At 36.5% G+C, this 16316-nt stretch overlaps 1 protein-coding gene across 6 annotated transcripts in view; it reads left to right on the top strand.

Moving 5' to 3' along the window:
• Positions 1 to 16316, top strand: part of ANO4 (anoctamin 4) — a 418329-nt gene that overhangs the window by 331229 nt on the left and 70784 nt on the right. For all 6 annotated transcript variants that reach the window (XM_053894722.1, XM_053894723.1, XM_053894720.1 and 3 more), the window contains one exon: positions 3818 to 3878. In XM_053894722.1, the coding sequence (XP_053750697.1) occupies positions 3818 to 3878 (61 nt within the window). The remainder of the gene's footprint in view (positions 1 to 3817; positions 3879 to 16316) is intronic.

Genomic DNA, 16316 nt, shown 5'->3' with positions numbered 1-16316 from the left:
CCAGTCTCACTAATGCAAAGCAATAGCTGGAGTATGGGCTGCTGAAGACTTTCCAAACACCACTGCCTGTCAACTTGCCCAGACTTCAGAAACAAAGAGGGTTGGCAGACTTTATTGAATGTCTGCAATCCCTGCAGCTTGGATCTATCTAATTATACTGTTGGCATGGCAGGGTTTTGTTCATTTTTAACGAGAACATTTGATAGACAGCCCAAGAGCCCGCCCATCCATGATGTCATCAGTAATGCAGGTGTCCAGTCCATGTGGGTGGAGCCCAAACCACAGCAGCCAGGTGTGATTTTAGGAGGATTTGGCTAAATGCTGCAAGGGACCAAAAAAGCACAAAATATTCTCCCTGTCTTTGGAGAACATACAGATAGACCCAAGAAAGTGAGACAAACTTAACAGAATGAGCTTGGGAAATACAGATTTGGTGAGGCCCAAAGAGGATTGTCAGCAGTATAATTTGTTTAAAGATCATGAATTAAGCTTGAATGACTCAGGTGTAAAAAGTCTGCTTTTGGGGGAAACCTGGGTGGCTCAGTTGGTTAAGTGTCCGACTTCAGCTCAGGTTACGATCTCATGGTCCATGAGTTCAAGCCCCGCGTCGGGCTCTGGGCTGACGGCTCAGAGCCTGGAGCCTGTTTCCGATTCTGTGTCTCCCTCTCTCTCTGCCCCTCCCCTGTTCATGCTCTGTCGCTCTCTGTCTCAAAAATAAATAAACTTTAAAAAAATTTTTTTAAAAAATCTGCTTTTTGGGAGTCTCAGAAAACCAACGTTTTGTTGTTATTGTTGCTTGGGAGTATTTGTTTTCTACGTGGAAAAATATGACTGGAGCGAAGTACTCTCTTTAGGAGATCCATGACAATCCCTTAAAAGGATCATAATGGACAGTTTAGAGTATTCAGATTTTATAGGAGCTAGTTGAGCAGCTATCCTACTGAACATAAGATCTAGAACAATAATAATTATAATAACAGCTAGGCTATAGATATCAAAGTAGCTAGGCAACCTACATTTTTATTTCTAATTCTTACAGCAACTTCAAGGTAGATGTTATTACTCTGATTTTACTCAGGTAAAAATTACTTTTCCATGGTCACACAGCAGTGAGTAGCTAGGCCTTGGTTTATCTGACTGGAAAACATATCATTGTGCCATATTGAGGCTACAAGATATTTAGATTCTGGATTTCAGATTTGGTCTTGCCTTTAAAAACTTAATAAAATGAAAGCTAAAACACTACAGAATGAAATAACTGAAGTTCTATAGCGTTTCCTTTAGAAATACTTATTAGAAATGCCAAACTGATTTCATAGAACTGAGGATACACTGGAATATTGGATCAAATCAGAGTCTCGATTCAATGTAATCAATGGCTGTTCTGCTGGTCAGGAATGCTTCATTCTCAACCTTTACATTCGCAAGGTCAGCAGAAAGGACTTATTGGCTTGTTTCACTGGAAAAGATACTGGAAGCCCACACTGTCTGGGAAGAAAGCCCTCACAGCCCAGAACTTGGCCTCCAGGCCCCCAGATGTCTCTTTTCGGCTACCTGTCTACATGTTCGTTTTGCAGACAAGTTCTCATCACATGCTCAAGAAGGTGGCTGCTGACTGCCACAACACAAGGCTTATATCTTCCTTTCTTTATCTCCTTAGGCATATTTTCATAAAAATTATTGGTCTGCCATTACAGAATGTCTCTTTCAGAACCTGTATGTTGTCTAGTTTGGAATTCTTTGGAGGCAGATGTCTTCTCCAAATACTTCATTGTTTTGGCCTGTGCATGTTTGTCTCTTGGAGGTGTCAACTACTTTGGGTAACGGTCATAGGACAAGCACTCAGCTGTCAGTCCTGGCGATTTTACAGAAGGAGAGGACAATGTGTCCTAGGCACCACTATGCGCTGCACTTTTCCAGAGGACTTGTTGGTCAGAGTTTCTTTTTTAAGCCTGCCTAGAACAAAAGAGAATTGGGCGGAGCCACTGTCCCTTGATTGTTATCCACTAGCCCTGGAGTTTAAGAGGAATGGACTGAGGAGAGAATGCGTAAGGACAGCTGGCCAGGGAGCACCTCCTCATCTCCTCAACCAGGCAGAACTCTGAGCACCCTTATATTACCCCAAGAACCAACACCTGCAGCTTGTCCTCCCTGTTGCAGGTGATTTGATAGGGGAAACTAACTGTCCAGGGACTGTGGAGGGAGAGGTTGGAGTAGAAATTATGTATTTCTCCAAGCTGAGCTCCCACGCTGTTTGGGAACGGCCACTGTCTCCATATACCACCATATACTACCACCTACACACACACACACACACACACACACACACACACACGCACACACACGCCAACTCAAGGCAACTTTCCATCTCCCCTGGGGTTTCTCAGAGTCTTTGTTTGTTTTTGTGTTTTGTTAGTTCCCTGAATCTACTATCTTGCTTCTCCAGGGTTGATTTTGGCAGAGGGAGGCATCAGTCTATCTTAACTTACATTTTAGTAGGAACCAGAAGTCCATATTAACTCACCCCTCCTGATTCACATGTTCCCAAATAACTGCAGCCGAAAAATGTCTCTCTCCACATGTTTGTACATCAGTCCCAGGGAGGGACTCTAATTGGTTCTGTTTCAACCACATGCCCCCTAGTGACCTACATGAGAGAGATCTATTACCAGGAGAAGGGAGGAAAGATCATGTGAGCAGCCAAAAACAATGACCACCACAATTCATTCCAGAATCTACACTGATGGTGCAGGCTACAACTTCCACCAACTCCCTATAAATACCCTAATAGCACAGACCAGCCGCATATAACTGGAACTCTCAAGCTTGATTTAATTCTCAGTGCATTATACAATATGCAATATACAACTTAACAGTCCCTCTGGTGTATGAATAAAATGGCTTTTGCCTTTTGTCTACATTAAATATTTGAATCATCTCGCCTATGTTCAAAGAAAAAAGGCATAAACTTTTGGAAAATTTTGAAATACTTCACAATATGATATAACAGGAAAAGACCTGTTTATAGTTGGTGCATTCTCCAAGGGACAGTAAACTATATTTTATACAGAGCTATAAAGCACCCCAAAAAAGGTTATGCTTTATGAATGTATCAGTCATCATTTCAATTTGGCATGACATTGGTGTGATTTATCCTGGAGGTGGAAATGAGCATAGCAGTTTTGCAAGACAAATATCTTTGCTTTCTGCTGTGGTATTTGTGATAGAATATATTATTCTAGCAATAAAGTATTTGCTAGATAAAGTATTTGTGTTGTGTGTAATAGATAAATACAATGATTACCCAAGGCTTTAATAAAGGTGGAAGTGGATTTTGTTAATGGTCTGCTCTCTCTTCTTTGTAATATTAAAATCCAGAGGGCAACCCAGAAAAATGTTTGCCCAAAACTACACAAACAAAATATCCATGTTTCCAAAGTGAATAAATGAGGCATTAAAAATAGAAATCAGAAGACTTTAAAGCAGCAACAATCACACCTTTCTGGTCTTAAATATAAATTTTCCATATACATATGTGCACATGTAATAGTTTTTATGGTGTACAAAAGAAAATTCTTAGCATTCTTGGGGCTGCTAATTAATTTCCAACTAGATGATACCCATATACAGGGTACAGATTCTCTTTTGCATATCCAAACTACTCAGTTGGAGGAACTCCCTTCTTGATTATGATCCAAAATGAGTATCTCCCAAAGGAACCCTGCAAAATTCATTTATTTGTATAGAATTGAAACAAATGTGAATTGAAATATAGTATATGAGAAACTAGTTTAACTATGATTCATAATATTCCCAGGTAACTCACCTCTTTGACAACGGAGCTACTGTATTCTTTGCTGTTTTCATGGCAGTCTGGGGTAAGTGTCCTGCATCCATGTAACTTGAGTTCCCCTTATATGCTTTATAATATGTTCCTTCAGAAATCTGACTTTGTCCTGTGGATGTGAAAGGAAGAAGCTTGCATAAATTCAGTTGGCCATTCTACTGGACACAAGCTGATAAATAATTCATTTATTTATTTAAAAAATAATGTTATAGAGAAGAAATATGTCTGATTTCTCTTACACCTTCAAGATTTTCATCAACATTTCATTATTAACATAAAATTCACCTTCTGTTGGAGACAAAAATAAAGCTTATAATATATCAAAAATTAGTGAGATCTAAGTACTCACAGAAGTATATATCGGACTTTCTGCTGTGAGTGGAATCATTTCATCCAGGTAATGTATGAGTACCCACCTCTGGGTTTCTTTCAGTTCTGGTTAAAAAGACCCCCTATAAACGGAGCTCCTTATAAAGCTGGATTGAGTCCTTCTATATCAGTTTAAATCAACAGCTCCATAATAACAAGGTGTGATGGAACATTCACTTAAATAATTTCTTAACCCAAGGAAAGTACTTTACCTACTTCTTTGTAAAATGAGTTTCATAGTATCTTTCTCATGAAATCATTATAAAGTTTTAATTAGTAGTATAGAAGAGTCTGGACAAATTCATAATAAACAATTGTGGTTATCTTTGGAGAGAGGTTAAGTGAGCAGTGATGGGTAAGGGAAAGGGTAAGTGAGCAGTGATGAAAGACAGGTTTTTACACTATATGTTTTCAATTTGGTTTGAATTTTTCACAATTATTATGCATTTCTTCTAGAAATTAAAATTCCAGAATCTCAGTTTTGATGTTACAAAACTCTGCTAACTCAAGACTTAGGCTCATGTTGTTCCTTGTGTCTGGAATGAATATCAGATCTTCTCCATCTTTCAGAGGCTAACTGAATTGTCATCTTCCTCCTTTGAACTTCACAACATTTGACTGACTTCTAGCCTTCTTTGGACACTTAAAATGAGTTGTATACACACATTATTTCCCTTAGTAGGTTCATGTTCCTCAAGGATCATTATAGTGATTGAAGATTCATACATTTCTTTTGAAGACAGAGATTCATATTTGTTGGATGGATGGATGGATGGATGGATGGATGGATGGATGGATGGATGGGAAAAAGAAAAGAGAAGGGAAAGAGAAGCAAATTATCAAAACAGTTTCTTTATAAGACAAGGAATGTATTTAAATAGTCTCTTTGACAACTGGAAATACAAAAGCCTTGTTCTCTTGAGGAGACTTGTTCTAGATATATTCTGTTTTCCCTACCTAGAGATATTCAAAGAAAAAATTGTCTCTCCCAGTACATATCTGTTGAAGGGACATATTTTTTTAAATTTTTTAATGTTTATTTATTTTTGAAAGAGAGAGAGAGCAGGTGAGGGGCAGAGAGAGGGGGGGACACAGAATCTGAAGCATGCTCCAGGCTCCAAGCTGTCCGCACAGAGCCTGACACAGGGCTCAAACCCATGAACTGCGAGATTGTGACCTGAGCCAAAGTCAGACACTTAACCAACTGAGCCACCCAGGCCCCCTGAAGGGACATATTTTTAAACCTGTGACTCTAGCACCTCTGTCAGTGGGCATTGGACCCAAAACCCATAGGTTAGTAAGTGGCCTGGGAGAAGACCTGAAGTTCTGTCCAAAGAGGAACTAGCAAGATCACCCACAGTCTTATTCTAAAGAATATGGATTGAAAAATGTGGAGAGAGACAGGGAGTTAGCTATAGGAATTGACACTGAAATGTGCATAAAGGTCATGAGGGAGGGAGGAAGAAGGAAATTGAGATTGAACATAAGGTGGAAGTAGGAAGAATTATGAGCATGTTGAAGTTACGAGAAATCAGAACCTTGGAATACGCAAAAGCAAAGTGCTAGTGGAAACGATAGAAAGCAGAGAGTCCAGAAGCTAACTGGTAGCCAACTAGGAGGAAATGCAAGACAGTCCCCCAAAGGGAAACAGGGAGAATATAGCCAAGCTGTGTTATTAGTGGAGTATCAGGGTAAAGACCTAGGATCTCCTATGGCTGAAGTCTCTTGAACTGCTGGCTTCTGTATCCAGTCTCTGAATAGGCTCAGTCTTTTAATCCCCATGGGATTCCCGCCTCCCTTGACAGGGAGGGCTTTGTGAAAAGCCCTCATTATTTGTTCTACCCCTTAGTACATCTCTGTCCCTTGCAAACAAAAGAATCTAATCGTAACAGAATTTTGGTTATGGGACTGAACTCTTAGATCAAGAATTGTATATCTGGTTTTTCTAGAATATACTTGTATTGGTAACCATGATCAGGAAGTATAATAAGCCATCCAGTGCTTAAGCTATGCCATGGTTACAAATGAGGATACTTTAGAAAATGTCTTCATTTATTAAACCAGGAGTTCCCAAACTTTTCCAGTTGTGGCACACATATGAAATACTATTTGCACAGCATCCTGATGTACATGAATGAGCCTGCTCATGGCCAGGGATAATACTGCCCTCACCTGCCTGAAGGTTTGAAGGGATTATTACCTCATGCATACCTATAATCTGCCCCTGGCATACCCACTGGTCTGCTCTGCTTTGGGCCATGAGTCTACTATGTAATGAGTTAATTCTTCTGCATAGAGAGTAATTTTCTGGAAGAATTAATACATAAATATACATTACCTACTTTAGTATTTCACCAATTTTTACTGAAATGATGTTTTCTTCTCCTAGTTTATCCACTGAGACTATAGAGAAGTAAAGTTCTGGGGTATTATAATGTTTGTCTAAAGTGCAGAGGTCATCATCTCCTCTACCCCTCACACAGTACCACCATTATAAAGGGGATTGCATCCCTTCTTTGCGAGTTGGAATGCCTTATGCTGGTGATAACAAATATGTGTATTTTATCCCTACTAACTTCAGTTGATTGGGGGTGGCTTTCTGGAACACGAAGCTGAGAAACTTCTGAGTTCCAAGTGGGTGGATTGGAGATTTGACAATCCTTGGGCTTTGGAGGGTACCCAGTAAGAATCTGATAGATGTATTGTAATAACCTTTGGGAAGAAGCGAACATTTTAGGACCACTTCAGGCAAGGCAAGCCTGGAATAATTCATTGTCTGAATTGCTTTGTCTTAGTTGACAACTTACTGCTTAAATCTTGGATGGTTCCCAGAAATGTAATCATTTGAGAAGAAGAATGACTTACCCCAGGTGTTTCTTGGTAGATGCTCTTTGCAGAAATCTGGAATGGCCAATAGTAACAGCTATAGTAATAGCACACACTTGTTGGTTTCCTATGTGCTGGACACCATTCTAAGCATTGTACAGTATCCTCTAAGTTAATTTTTATAGCAGCATTTGAGGAAGGTATTGTTATTATCCTCATGTGATAGATGAGGGAACTGGGGTAGTAGCTAGAAAGTGGCAAACCCAGGAGTTAAACGGGGCACTCTTAGCTTCTACAGTCTATTGCTAGATAGACTACTATTTGTAGCCCTGTTTGCTTCTGCTTCAGAGATATAAACTTTATGATAAAGGACTGTTAACCTCATCCCAAGCCCCATTTATACTGCTTTGAGACGGTGATGTTCCATAAAAGTGTGTCACTTCTAATGGAGCTCAGCTTAGTGGTGTCAGGCTTATCCTTTATGACTGACAAGTTACATTTAAGAAAACAAATGCACTTTATTTTTGGGAAACTGCTAGATGCAGAGATGCTGAGAATAGATATAAGTGGTTTACAAGACCTGTAAAGGATGGGGCTGATGTGTTTATTTTGTTGCCCTTTGCTTTGTGTGTTCAGGACAGAAACAATAGGGCTCCATTTAGAATCATTCTGCAGCAGCTGGGAAGGGCCTTTGTGTGGGGTCAAAAAGCTTTACAGAACCCCACTACCTTTGTGAGTGGGGCCCCACTACTTTGTGAGGCAGGGCCTCCCGGGGACCCTCGAGGTACACTGTGAGCCTACAGCTCTGGGCTTGAACCACAGTGTCGCTCTTTCCTCAGTGCTCATTTTTGTGCAGAAAGATTGAAGAAACAGAACAATTATGGCCTAAATTAGCTTCTCTCCCTAGGGGGGAAAATGAGTCACTAGGGAACTAGATGTTGGCAGAGACTTGTCAGGAAGCAGATTATATTTCTCTTTTCTTCATTTTTGGGTTTTTTTAAATCATTTTTCTTTTTTTTCTTTTTACTTTCATTGCCAAAAATTTATTTGCCCTCAGTAAATAATCAAATCAAGGCCCTCAATGTTCTCCAAAACAGAAAACCGGGATTGTGGTTATTTTAATGGAAATTCAAAGATTCTTTAAATGCTTCTGTCAAAAATTTGTTAGTAAAGTATGTCTCATTTTTAAAATAAATTTTATAATAATTTCTTTTTATTTGTAGGTATTTACAGCAATTTTATCTTTATAGTCTTACCTATATGTCCAACAAAAAAAATAGTGGTTGCATTTTCAAAAAAATGGTATACATTTACTAAATACCTATTAGGTGTGTAGGTATAATCACCTATGACACCATCAATTTCTCATAACCCACCAGAAAGAAATTACGGCTCCAGTTTTATAGATGAACATATTGAGGTTCAGAGAGGTTATGCAACTTGCCCAAGATTACCCAGTAACTGCTAAGTGGTGGAGTCTAGATTTTAAACCAGATCTGGTCTGCCTATTTCAAGTCATTCCAAAGTTTGTATATCATGTCATGTACCTTTGATAGGATATATTAAGATTTCATTACTCAGCAGACAATGCATTCTCACTATCACTTGACAATGGGAGTACAAAAATGAGTAAAATGTGATCTCAGCTGTCAAAAATTTCATAGTGTACTGAGATTGGTAATTACACAGTTTACAATCGGACAATGAGGGTCCATGCTGCCAACTTCCTGAAGCAAAATGGAAGCGCAGAGAAGGTTTTATACAAAAGGAGATCCTGAAACCAAGTCTTAAATTTGCCAGGCAAAGGAGAGGGGTTGGAGGGAGGTATAGAAAACATTCTGAACTGAGAACAGTGTGGGCAAAGCTCTGAAAAGTGAGGATGTTCAGTGTGATAGGAACATATAGTATGTATTGGTTTCCTAGAGTGCTGTAACAAAGTGCCACAAACTGGATGGCTTAAAACAACAGAAATTTATTCTCTCACTGTTCTGCAGGCTCAAAGTAAAAAATTAAGGTATAAAAAGAGTCATTTCTTTTCGAGGGCTCTGAGGGGGCATCTGTCCCATGTATTTCTCCTAAATTCTTGTGACAGCCAGCAATCCTTGACACTCCTTGGTTTGTAGATGCATCACTTGAATCTCTGTCTCCATTTTCACCTGTATTCTCCCTGTGTCTCTGCGTCTTCACAGGGCAGTCTTCTTATAAGGACACTAAAATGCATTGGATTAAGAGCCTACCCTACTCCAGTATGATTTCATCTTAACTAGTTAGTCTGCAGTTACCTTATTTCCAAATAAGGTCACTTTTTGAGGTTAAAACATCAACATCTCTTTTATGAAAGGCACAATTCAACCCCTAACAGACAGTATGTTGGGGGCTGAGGTTTACTTATTGTAGGACATTTGTGCTGCAACAGGGAACCATGACTTCACCCTATAGGCAACAGAAGGCCAACTGAAGTTATAAACTGGAGAGTGATGTCATCAGTTGTATTTGGGAAGTAACCCTGGCAACAGCATGGGAGGAGTGAAAGTGGGGACCAGTAGGTAGCAGGTAGGCCACTTAGAAAGCTGTTCCAGTGTTCAGTCAAAATATTATGCAGAATTGGTCTTTAGAAAAGATCTAAATTACAGAGTAAAAACCTTATACATAAATGTGTTTTCCTAGTTTTAGTTATTTATGATATGCAAAATAAATATCCAATGATAGAAGAATGAATTACAAAATTATAAGCAGCCACTAAAAACTAGTCTTTCAAAGTAGGTAATAGAGCACAAAGATTATATTTTAAAAACTGGTAAATATATATTAAGTATACAGATAAATGTGATTTCAGGTATATTAAATACTAATGAAAACAAATTATGTCATAATAGTAATGGTGATTTTCTCCATGTGACGGGATTATGAGAAGTTTTTGTCAGCTTTTATTTAGGTATAATTTACATAAAATCTAGCAGTTTTATTTTGTTTTTTTAAATATTGGTCAGACATTTCATGTTTCTTTTTTTTTAAGTTTATTTATTTATTTTTGAGAAAGATCAAAAGAGTGGGGGAGGAGCAAAGAGAGAGAGAGAGAGAGAGAGGGAGAGAGAGAATCCCAAGCAGGCTCCATGCTGTCAGCACAGAGCCCAACATGGGGCCCAAACCCACAAACTATGTGATCACAACCTGAGCAGATATCAAGAGTCAGACACAATAGACTGAGCCACCCAGGCACCGCACCCCCCCCCCCAGCAATTTTAAGTGTACAATTTGACAAGTTATGTCAAATGTATATAGTAACCATCACCATAATGATGATATAGAACATTTTCATCCTCCAGAAAGTTTCCTCATGACTTTGCGTTGAGACCCTTGGCAACCTCTAACCTGCTTTCTACCACTGTACTTTCACCTGTTTTAGAATCTCATGCAAATAGAATCATTCACAATTTAGCATTTTGTGTCTGGCTTTGTTCATTAAGCTTAATGTGATTGAAATTAGTTTATGTAACAACATGTCAGCATAAGTAGTTTGTTCTTTTATTTGACATTTATTTTATAGTTGGAAATAGGTACCTTTTGACCACATTCACCCATTTCCCCCAGCCCCAGCCGCCACCTCACCACACTCTGGTCTCTGTCTCTCTGAGCTTAGAGGTTCTGTTTGTTTGTTTGTTTGTCTGTGTTTAGACTCTATGTATAAATGAGATCATAAACTTATTTAAATGAAAATTCAAAGGTTCTTTATGTGGTTCTGTCAGGGAGAGTGATGCCTCCATAACTGTTCCTTCTCAAGATTGCTTTGACTATTTAGGGTCTAGTTTGGTTCCATAAAATTTTAGGATTGCTTTTTCTGTTTTTGTGAAAAAATGCCATTGGAATTTTGATATGAATTGCACTGAATCTGTAGGTTATGGATATTTTAACAATATTAATATTCTTCCAATCCATGGGCACAGAATATCTTTCCATTTAATTGTATCTTATTCAATTTATTTCATCAATGTCTTATAGTTTTCAGTGTATAAGTCTTTCAAACTCCTTGGATATATGTATTTCTAGATATTTTATTCTTTTTGATGCAATTATGTATTATATAAATTTTTTATGTTTCTTTTTTTGTGTCCTGAAACTTTACTGAATTTGTTTATTAATGGTTTTTGGTTAACAGTTGTTTTACTGGAGTCTTTAGGGTTTTCTATACATTACATCATGTTATCTGCAAGTAGTGACAGTTTTACTTCTTCCTTTTTAATTTGGATGCCTCTTATTTCTCTTTCTTGCGTAACTGCTGTGGCTAAGACTTCCAGTACTGTGTTGATAAAAGTGGTGAGAGTAGGCATCCTTGTCTTGTTCCTGGTGTTAGAGGAAAAGCTTACAGCTTTTCCCCACTGAGCGTAATGTTAGTTGTAGGCTTGTCATACATGACTTTTAATATGTTGAGGTGCATTCCCTTTATACCCACTTTGTTGAGAATTTTTGTCATAAATTGATATTGAATTTTTTCAGATGCTTTCTCTGTGTCTATTGAGAGGATCATATGATTTGTATCATTCATTTTGTTAATGTGGTCTATCATGTTGACTGATTTATGGATGTTGAACCTCCTTGCATCCCTGGAATAAATCCCACTTGATCCTAGTGAATGATCATTTTAGTGTCACACTGAATTTAATTTTCTAATATGTATATTTTTTTACTTTTTCTATTTAAGTTTTTATTTAAATTCCAGTTACTTAACATATAGTGTAATATCAGTTTCAGGAGTAGAATTTAGGGATTCATCACTAACATATATAACACCAGTGGTTTGCTAATCATTAAAACCTTGGATTGCGAGTAACTTGTTCTGCGAGTGCTCCACAAGACAAGCAAGCATTTCTAACAAATTTTAACTTGATAAATGAGCGAGGTGTTGCAATACAAATAGTACGTGATGCGGAACATCACATGATCACAACTGAATCAATGGTTATTGAACTTTGCGTTGAAATACAGGTGCTTTGGATTACAAGCTTGTTTCCAGAACAAATGTATTTTGTTGAGGACTTTTGCATCTGTATTTATCAGGATATTGGCCTTTTGTTGTGGCATCCTTGTCTGGTTTTGGTATCATAATAATTCTAGCCTCACAAAATGAATTTAGAAATGGTACCTCCTCTTCTATTTTTGGAAGAATTTTGAGAAGGAGTAGTATTCTTCTTTAGATATCTGGTAGAATTCTGTCTAGTCCTTGGCTTTTGTTTGTTGGAATATGTGTACTTTAATGGCAATAACACACTGTCTTGATTATTATACCATAGTAAGCCTTGAAGTGTTATTCTTTTTAAAAATTGTTCTGGCTATATTAGGGACTGTGCATTTCCATTTATATTTTAGAATCAACTTGTCGGTTACTACCAGAAAAGATGCTGATAGTTTGACTGTGGTGGAGTTGAATCAAAGGATCATTTTGGGAAGGTTGAAAAACTCAGTATCAAATATGTCTGTCTGTGAACATTATTTATTTAAATGATCTGTAATTTCTCTGCAATTTTGTACTGTTTTCAATGTGCAGTTTGGGATATTTTGTTAAATTTATCCCTATGTATTTAATATTTTTTTATTTTTTATAGTTTCATTTCTATAATGTTAATTTCCAGTTGTTCATTGCTACTCTGTAGAAATACAGTTGACTTTTGTATATTTATCTCATATCCTATGACCTTTCTAAACTCACTTGTAAAGCTACTGACTTTTTTGTAGATTCCTTAGGATTTTCAATATAGATGATTATATTTATAAATAAATACAATTTTGTTTCTTCTTTTCAAACCCATATGGGTTTCATTTTTTCTTGCCATATTACAGTGACAGAATAACGTTAGATAAAAGTTGTGATATCAGACACCCTTTCTTTGTTCTGTGTTGGGGGAAAAGCATTAAGTGTTATACTATTAAGTATGCTAGAAAATATAAGTTTTTGTAAATACCCTTTGTCAAGCTGAAGAATTTTATCATGAATGGGTATTGAGTTTTGTTAAAAGTTGTCATCTGTATTAATAAGATAATCCTTTTTTTAATGTTTTTAATGTTTATTTATTTTTGAGAGAGAGAGAGACACACACACAGCATGAGCAGGGGAGGGGCAGAGAGAGAGAGGGGGACACAGAATCTGCAACAGGCTCCAGGCTCTGGGCTGTCAGCACAGAGCCTGATGCGGGGCTTGAACTCATGAGCCTTTGAGCCATGAGACAATGAAGCCTGAGCAGAAGTTGGCCGCTTAACTGACTGAGCCACCCAGATGCCCCAATAATTCTGTTTCTTAAAAGGTAGTTAATATATTCATTAAATTGATTCACTTTCAAAACCTATAATGATATTGAATTCCTAGCATAAACCCATTTTATTGTATATATAGTTGACTCTTGACAGTGTGGAGATTAGGTTTACCAACCTCCATGCAGTTGAAAATCTTTGACTCCCCAAAAACTTTACTAATAGCTACTGTTGATTGGAAGCTTTACCAATAACAGAAACATACATAATTTTGTATGTTATATGTGTTATATACTGTATTCTTACAATAATGTAAGCTAGAGAAAGAAAACATTATTTAAAAATCATAAGGAAATGAGGTGCCTGGGTGGCTCAGTTGGTTAAGCCTCCAACTTCAGCCCAGGTCATGATCTCACGGTTCGTGAGTTTGGACCCCACATCGGGCTCTGTGCTGACAGCTCAGAGCCTGGAGCCTGCTTCGGATTCTGTGTCTCCCTCCTTCTCTGCCTCTCCCCTGCTTGCGCTCTGTCTCTCTCTCAAAAATAAATAAACATTAAAAAAATTTATTTTCAAATAAAAAAATCATAAGCAATAGGAAAAAAATTTAGAGTACTGTATGGTATTCAAAAAAAATGCCATGTATAAGTGAACCCACACAGTTCAAATCCGTATTGTTCAAGGGTCAACTGTATTATCTTTTTTTCTATATTGCTGTATTTGATTTGCTAAAATATTTTTAAGATTTTTGCATCTATTTTCGTAAGTGTTGTCTTTAATTTTCTTCCAGTGTATTTTTTAGTTTTGAGGTAATGTTGGCCTCAAAGAGTGAATTAAGAAGTATCCTTTCTTCTGTTTGTGGAGAGGGTTATATAAAAATGATATTACTTCTTATATGTTTGATAGAATTCACCAGTAAAGCCACTTGGGCCTAGAGTTTTATTTGCAGGAAAATGTTTAATAAAAATGTAATCTCCTCAACAGATAGAGAGCTCTTTAGATTATCTACTTCTTCCTGTCTTCAAGGACTCTGTAATTTTATCTAAGCTTGCAAATTTATTGGCATAAATGTGTTCATAATAATTTCTTATATTTTACCTTCAGTAGGATCTTTTGTGATACATTTTGTTCATTCCTGAAATTGTAGTTCATGTCTTTTTTGTTTTCCTGTTCATTCTGTGTAGAAGTTTATCAATTATATTCATCTTTTAATGAACCTTTTCAATGTTAGTGATGTCTTTATATTGTTTTTATGTTTTTTAATTTATGCTGTTATCTTACGTTTCTCATGCTTACTTTGGGTTTAGTTTCCTCTTCTTTTTTAATTTCTTAAGGTGAATGCCTAGTTTGTTGATGTAAGACCTTTCTTCTTTTCAAATATAAGAGTTTAATGCTATAAATTTCCTCTAAGTACTGCTTTAGTTGCATCCTCCACATTGTATTTTCATTTTTCGTGAATTAAGAATATTTTCTAATTTCCCTTCTGACTTTCTCTTTGATCCATGAGTTATATAGATGTATATTGTTTACTTACCAAATATTTGGGAAATTTTCTAGGTATCTGCTTGCTATTGATTTCTAGTTTAATTAGGAGAACATATTTTGTATTATTTAAATCCTTCTACATTTACTGAGATTTGTTTTATAGCCCACAGTATAGTATCTCAGCAAATGTCCCCTGCACATTTGAAAAGACTACATATTATGCTGTTGTTAAGTTGTACATTCTGTAAGTTTCGTTTGGGTCCACTTGGGTGATTAGTCTTGTTTTAGTCTTCTACATTTATACTAATTCTAAATTTATTTGTGGATTTATCTAGTTTGCCTCTCAGTTATATCAGATTTTGTTTCATGTATTTTAAATATAGGATTTTTATGTTTACTTGAAGCCCCGTAGTCATTATGAAATTTCCCTCATTATTCCTGATAGTATTTCTTATTTTCAAGTGTACTTTGGTATTAATATTGCCATTCTAGGCTTTCTTAAATTGAGTTTGTATGGTATGTTTTTATTTACTTTACATTTACCTATCTCTGTCTTTATATTTGCAGTGTTATTTTTATAGACAGGTCTTACTCAAAAATCTTCACTCATATGAGGACTTTATGAGACAAAACAGATGAACATAAGGGAAGGGAAAAAAATAATATAAAAACAGGGAGGGGGACAAAACAGAAGAGACTCATAAATATGGAGAATAAACTGAGGGTTACTAGAGGGGTTGTGGGAGGGGGAATGGGCTAAATGGGTAAGGGGCTTTAAGGAATCTACTCCTGAAATCATTGTTGCACTATATGCTAACTAATTTGGATGTAAATTTTAAAAAATAAAAAATCAAATCAAATATAGACAGGTCTTACTTTTTATCCAATCCAATAATCTCAGCTTTAAGTTCGTTAGAGTTTTAATGCCATTTACATTTAATATAATTATCAATACATTTAGTTTAAATATGCCTTCTTTTTATTTGATTTATATGTGTTTAATGAACCTTTGTTTTATTTTCTTTTTCTCTCCTTTTTAATTAATTAGATATTTTCATGATTTAGTTTTGTCTCTGTTGATTTATTAGCTATACTTGTTTTAATCTTATAATGGTTATTCAAGGATTTATAATATACACCTTTAATTTATAGCAGCCTACTTTCAAATAGTATAATGCTATTTCACATGTGGTATAAGAACTGTAAAAAGGTATACTTTACCTTTTATTTTCTGTCCCTTGTTTATTGCTATATATTTTACTTCTATTTTTGTCCTACATCTTATTGCTATTCTTGTTATATTTTTTTCTTCTACATATTATAAACCTCTTGATACATTGTTATTATTTTTGCTTTCAGCAGGTAGTTATTAAAGATATTGAAATGAGGAAAAAATTCTATTTACCCATATAGTTATTTGGTTTTTTTATTATTTTTTGTTTTGAGAGAGAGAGAGAGAGAGTGGGAGAGGGACAGAGAGAGAGGGAGACAGAGAATCTCAAGCAGGCTCCATGCTATCAGCATGGAGCCTGATGCAGGGCTCAGTTTC

This window comes from Panthera pardus, unplaced genomic scaffold (genome assembly GCF_024362965.1).
Source record: "Panthera pardus isolate Hobbes unplaced genomic scaffold, ASM2436296v1 HiC_scaffold_6, whole genome shotgun sequence".
Classification (NCBI taxonomy): Eukaryota; Metazoa; Chordata; class Mammalia; order Carnivora; family Felidae; genus Panthera; species Panthera pardus.
Note: the sequence above shows the minus strand (reverse complement) of the source record. Positions and strands in the feature narration are given on the sequence as shown.